This window comes from Tinamus guttatus, unplaced genomic scaffold, assembly GCF_059628265.1.
Source record: "Tinamus guttatus ecotype Peru unplaced genomic scaffold, ASM5962826v1 Tinamus_guttatus_pri_ptg000272l, whole genome shotgun sequence".
Lineage (NCBI taxonomy): Eukaryota > Metazoa > Chordata > Aves > Tinamiformes > Tinamidae > Tinamus > Tinamus guttatus.
This window is the reverse complement of record NW_028288806.1, coordinates 1960361-1966729: the sequence shown is the minus strand read 5'-3', so window position 1 is coordinate 1966729 and position 6369 is coordinate 1960361. Positions and strand designations below refer to the sequence as shown.

The window sequence follows — 6369 nt, the reverse complement described above, 5'->3', positions numbered from 1 at the left end:
ATACTATGGTTTAAATGTGTGGAATATTTTTTTCACGGTGACAGATATAGCTATTCTGCTCATATGCATTCTGAGAAAACATTGTGTTTTAACTTTCTAGATATGTGTGCTCGGGGGTGTATGTGTGTGCATTAATGTTCACTCAGACTCCGGCATTGCCACAATCTTCTGTGCATGCAAACCCATATTTTTTCCCCACATGTGTATGGGGAGGTGTGATTCTGTGTGTGAACATGCACATCTTCCTTAGAATAGCTTACAGAAATTTGAAGGCGTAAGATCAATAGACCTAGAAATTACACAGGCATGGAAATTACTTCAGAGATATGCAGAAGGGAAGGGGATTAGAAAATATACGAAGAATCTATAGATTGTTTTTAAGCAGAATATTTTAAAAGCCTCTTTTTATGGAAGCTTCATTTTCTCTGTCTCCAGGAAGGCTACTGCGTGGATTTGGGGCTAGCAGGGAAAGTTGCCGGTTCTGCTCTGGGGCCCTGGCTGCGTGGGGGATGTGTGCGCACACGTGCAGGAGGCAGCATGTGCATATATGTTTGCTGGCATCCTGGCGAGGGGGAGGGGGGCTTTAACAGCCATTTTAACGTATTTTCCCATTTCCCTTCAGCTCCCAGCTCCCACCTACGGCACGTCACCTGTGTGTGAAACATCCCGCGTGCCATGGCAGGCACCCCGCTCCCTCTTCTCCCCTCCATGCCCACCCCACCCCACGCTTCCTTAACGTATAAATCCCGCTTCTGGAGGCGGCCGGGCGGGTGCTCGCCACTTCGGCTGCTCTGTGGGGCTGAGGGCTCCCCAGCAGATACGCGGGCCCCGTCTCGCCCCCACACACCTCCACCTGCCCCGTCCCCCCCGCCGCATTCTGCAGCGTCCCCTTGCCCGCGTAGTCTGTGTGCAGTGGGGAAGTCGTTGGGTAATTGGGTCCAGATTGGAGATTTTAATTATTCATGAGGCTGGCAAGGGGCTTATGGGGGGGGGGGGGCTGCAGTGGGGGTGGGGTGGGGAGGTGACTAGTGAGGGAGAAGCTGGCGAACAATTCGGGGAAGAGAGGGAGGGAGAGAGGCAGCGTGTGCGTGTGGTGAGGGTGGCTGCGGACCGTAGCGCTGCGACTGCCCTGGTGTGTGCGAGAGAGAGGGAGAGGGAGAGAGAGAGAGGGAGGGAGGGAGGGAGTGGAGAGGGTGGGGGGGAGAGATAAGAGAGAGAAGAGGAAAAGGAGAGAGGAGAAGGAAGGAAGAAGAAGGAAGGAAGGGGACAATACGATCATGCTGTGCTGTATGAGAAGAACAAAACAGGTAGAGCTGGAGATTTTCTGTCTCTTTCGGTCGAGAAGGCGCCCAGGCTGCAGGGTGTCTGTGGGGTGTGAGTCTGCCCCACTGCGTGAGGGGCAGGGGAAGGGGTAGGGGTAAGGGCAGGGGTAGGGAGGAGGAAATTTTCGGCTGCTTTCAGCAAATGCCTCTTTTGTGATTCTTTAGCATCTTGCAGCTGAAGGCTCCCTCCACACCCTTCAACATGACTGTTTTTGCCTTTCCAGGGTGGATGATGTGGGGAAGGGGGGTGGCCTATGTCCACATTTGGGGAGATACCAGGATCTCCCCCCTATATCGTATTTTTTAATTGTGGGCAAATTGCCTGGGATTTTCTGTCTTGTGTTTCTGAGGGTGTGGATGTAGAAAGGGGGGTTGGGAGGAAACGTGATGAGAAGTGGCTTTGCCTTGAATATAAAGGAAACAATTCTTCATCCTCTGCCAAAAAAAGAGAGGATACCCAGTGAGCCTTGATCCCTTCTCGGAAAGCTCTCTATTGCTCCGATGAATGAGAGATGCTTTATGTGCATGTGCTATGAGGTGGCTCAGAGGACAGGTGCATTCATTTTTTTTTTTTTTTTGTGTTGTAACAATCTGAGCAGGAATTAACCTGAAGCTTTTATTTCTATTTTATTTCTTTTTCCAATTCATGCATAATGAAAGGTGCGATTAGCCAATAACAAAAGCATTAGCCAGAGGAAGGGGAGAATAACGCTCTTTGCAATACCCTTCGTATTGCAGCGAGTCAGACAGCTGGGCAGCGGCTGGAGACGAGGCAGAGGACCACGCCTCTGCCGGCTCCCAACTCGGGTGGGATGAGAGACGCTCGCGATGTGAACCTGTTGGAAACCAGTCTCCTTGCTCCTGTCGCATGGCTTTTCTTGATGGGGAATCAGCATGCTAGGAAGATTGGGGTGATGGCTGGTTTTCAGTGAAAAAAATATATATATGTATGACTAAATGATGTGAGAAAAAAGGCTGCTCGTATCATATTCCCGTCACCCTTCCTCTTTTTATTTCATGTGAAAGCCCAGACCTGCTCTTGGTTAAGAGAGCCTAATTTCGCTGAACTCCTTGGACTTCCTTAGGAGGATCTTGGATTTACACAATTGGAACTTTGAGGCAGGAGCTGGTCCTGGGTATCTTTGTAAGATATTTTGGAAACTCCCCTAATTAAGGATCTCTAGGTGATGACAAAGAGCTTTGGTCCGTGCTTGGAGTGCAAGTCTCAACTCAGTCTTAAGTATAGAGCCATAGTGGTTACTTTCTTTATATGTTTGCATACGTACATTTGTATATGTCTTACAATACAACACTGCAGTACTCTGGAGCAATACCCTAACACAGAGATGCAAACAAGTCATGTTACTGTGGAACAGTACCATGTTTAAAGAAAATCCAGGTTAAGGTGTGTTTCTGAATGGAGGTATGTGTGTTATCAAATGAAGGAGCAGTTTTGTAGAATAATGGGGAGGGGCAGGCGAATGAGATAGATAGAAAAGGACCCTGCGTCATTCTGTGTTTTTCCCTATGCGGGTTTCAAATGTTCTGCAATTAATGGTATGTTCACCTAAATCTGGAGGGAGGTGGTGAGGTGGAGGGGGACACATTGCAGCTAGCCAGCAGAGCACATCCAGCTGGCAAATATGGGATGAAAAGAGGAGAAGGAAGGCAGACAGAGAGGCAGAGTGGCAGAGTAGTGGGCGGAGGTGCACAACAAATTTTAAAATAAAGTAGGTAGCTTTGGTTTCTCCCGAACCGGGAGAAAGCTCTTGGGGGAGGGGGATAATTTTGCCCGTACTATCACAGGTTGGTCATTAAAGCTCCTGATTAATATTCTGATATATCATTTTTTATGTCCGCCTAGATCCACACCTGTCATTTTTTATCCTGGCATGTCTAGAAATGCATGGTATGCAGGTATTTTGATCTCACACAGTCTTCTCTCCCCAGCCCATGTGTTAATCCACTGCATGGTACACACCCCTTTGCGCGTGCATGTGCTGCTCGCGTCCCTACTCTCCAGCCTCCTGCATCCATACCGTACATGTGTGCACACATATGCACTCATTCACATACACATTCTGATCCGTATGCGGCCATACATCCCGAACGTGACTGCCTGTGCATATTCCGTGGCTTTCCTTGTGCTCAGAGCCCAACTCCTACTCATATATCTGAATGCACATACTTCCACACACCAAAATTGCCAGACTGCTTGTATGGTTGCTGGAAAGCAAAGCTAGTGATACACCAAAGAAAGCTTTAATTTGCAAAAGAAAAAAGACCTTGGTTTTCAGCTTATGCTCTTCCTCTGTCCCCACCCAGATCATTCACAGAGAGAAAAAGACGGATGGGAATTGCAGGCAGGAGTTCCCTTCCCAAAATAAAGACAGCTCTCCTCAAATTATTTTTCTGGGGAAGCTCCTGGTGTCCTGCCTTTCTGGCAGCAAAAGAGCAAAATGTTGAAATCACAGGCTTGGGTGTGGAAGAAACCTCTTCACATTCATGTCTAGGTGTGCTCGTATGTGTCTACCCTCCCACCCCCCGAAGACAAATATATTCACACTCTCCTACCTCGCAGGTTATTCTTTCTCGCGGATGTAATGCCAGCATGAAGAGTGAAGTGGCCGCCTGACTGCGGCCGCCCAGGAGAGATGGAGCTGGCTTAGTGGTGTCATTTATGCCCACATGGCATCTTTTCCTGCAAAATACTGAGCTAAAAGGAGGCATAGCTGAAAGGCTGGGTCAGGGAATTTGTTAGCCTTTATTACTAGCGAGAGGTGCATTCGGTAATGCAAGGAGGTGGGTAGTTAGCTGGATGGCTAGCGATGCAGGTGTTGCATGTGCCGCATGCGGGAACAGATGGACATCAGGGGGGTATGTGCTCAGTATTGGATCGCATGAGTGATTAAACAATAACCTGCGAGCAGGTTTCCCACTTGTGGGTGAGACAATTCCCATTCATCAGCAGCCGTATCCGGCGGCTCCCTTCCCCGTGCATCCCCTGCTCCTCCGCCCAACGCACGGAGCCGGCGGTGGCTGCGAAGGTTGGAACCTGCCACACCCAGCGAGCAGCGGGAGGGAGGGAGCGCGGAGAGGCCGTCTGCATTTCTTTCCCCTTCCACACGAGCAGCATGAATAAACAGGGCTCTATCTCTGAAGATGCAGTTTAATGCAATTAAAGAAGGAGAAAGCATTAGGGAACTCTTTTAGCAATTACAGCCGGTGAGGTATCTTGTCATTCTCGGAACTGCGGAGATGTACAGGATGGAGGAAAAGGGAGAGAGGATGATGCACGCAGAGTTAAGGTTTTGTTGCCTCAGGATATTAAAATGTCTTGGATGTCATTTAGAGAAATTTAATTATGCCGCACAATGCAGATGCTTGAAGGCTTGCAAGGCATGATCTTACCCTTAAACACCATCACAGACAGAGAAGTAGTAGCATTTTAAAGGGTAGGTGACCATCCACGCCCCTCCTCCCTCTACTTGCCAGCACAGTGTAAATCACCACAGTCCATTGACTTCAAGGCAGAGGTACTACATCTGCACCCGAGGAAAGTCCAGCCTCGGCCTTTCTGAGAGACATGGCATGATTTCTGCGCTTCTCTTAATAAACAATTGCTGCATGGAAGTTTAATTACTTCAGGTCCTTACTATTTCTCTTCCTGAAGCAATACCTGTGGGATTTCTCCTGGAAAGCATGTCTCAGGAGAAGCACTCTTCCCACCACCCTGCCTTCCTCTGCTGCCTTGGCTGACTATTAGAGACATTGATTTCTCCTAGATCACATAATGTAACTGTTCTTAATGGCACAGGCAAACCCCCTCCTAGGGAACTAATTGCAGGCAGAGCTTCAATGGGGAGAAGGACAGCCGTAATGCTTAGTAGGAAAGAAACATTTCCTACTCTAATTTGCTCCTGAATCGGAATCCCAATGCAGAGTAGTCGGGCAGCACCCACTGCAGAGGTGTCCCTGCTGAGAAGGTTATATTGCAACTTGCATCCGCCAGGCTGGGTACATGTGTGCAACCCAAGGGACCAACCTGTATTTTCTGTGGGCTTGTCCTGCCCAGTGCTTAGAGTGTCTGAATTATCCCAGCACTGCTCATGCCTCACGATATGAAGGTGTGCAGTAACTGCTGACCGTACCCATGTCGTGCTGAGAGGCTGGGCATCACTTGAGGCCTCCCATGTCTTATGATGAGAAGATCAATACCTGCCATGTATCAACAAGTTATATGAAGCCTGGGCCCAACCCCAAACTCAGGCTGAGATTGAGTAGCCCAAGGCCTCTGCATGTTCTGTGGCATATGAAGCACCTTCTCTCCACAGGCCCCTCTGCCAGGGAGCACTCATTCTCTCTTGAGGCTCTTGTGAGTTGAGGTGCAAGAGGTTCTACCTCAGATCTGCTCTCATTTCAGGTTGGCTGTCCTGGTCACTGAGATGCTGCCCCAGGATTAGGAGCTATTACATGTCCCTCTCCCCATCTCCCAAGGAGACTGTGGTGGGGGAATTTCCTACTGGTGACAGTTACCAAGTTTAACAATCTGCTTGTGCTAACAGAAGGTGAACTGGGACATGCGTGTCTTGCTAATTTTGCTTGCCCTCTGCAAGACAAGAGTGGGTGGTTAGTCTTGTATCATGTTAATTAAGGACACGTGTAAGTGATGGGGTTCCCTGTCCTTGTGCTGAGAGGCACGTGCTCAGCTCAGTGACTCTCATGTGCTCCACGTGCAGAGGATGTGGGGCATTCATGAACTCAGCCTGGTCTATATCTTGCAGGCACATCTGTGCTGAGAGAGTGGCGTATAACCAGGAAAAGCAGCAGGCAGAGCCTAAGGAGTGTCTCTTGCTTTGGCTGAAGCAGTATGAAGCAGAAGAGCATGCTTGCTTTTACATCAAGTAAATATAAACCTGACATCCGTGCGTACTCCAAGGCTGGAGGTGCATTGCTATCTACCATTTACTCAGTCTGTGCTTTGCTGGTACTTGTGTCCATCTCTCTATGTAACACTCCTGTTGTCCTCCTGCACCTAACCAACTGT

General features: G+C 49.0%; 1 protein-coding gene across 1 annotated transcript in view; it reads left to right on the top strand.

Moving 5' to 3' along the window:
* The first annotated feature begins 1169 nt into the window (after positions 1-1169).
* Positions 1170-6369, top strand: part of GAP43 (growth associated protein 43) — a 55280-nt gene continuing 50080 nt past the window's right edge. Inside the window, exon 1 of the mRNA XM_088527276.1 lies at positions 1170-1307. Within this exon, the coding sequence (XP_088383402.1) occupies positions 1278-1307 (30 nt within the window). The 5' untranslated portion in view covers positions 1170-1277. The remainder of the gene's footprint in view (positions 1308-6369) is intronic.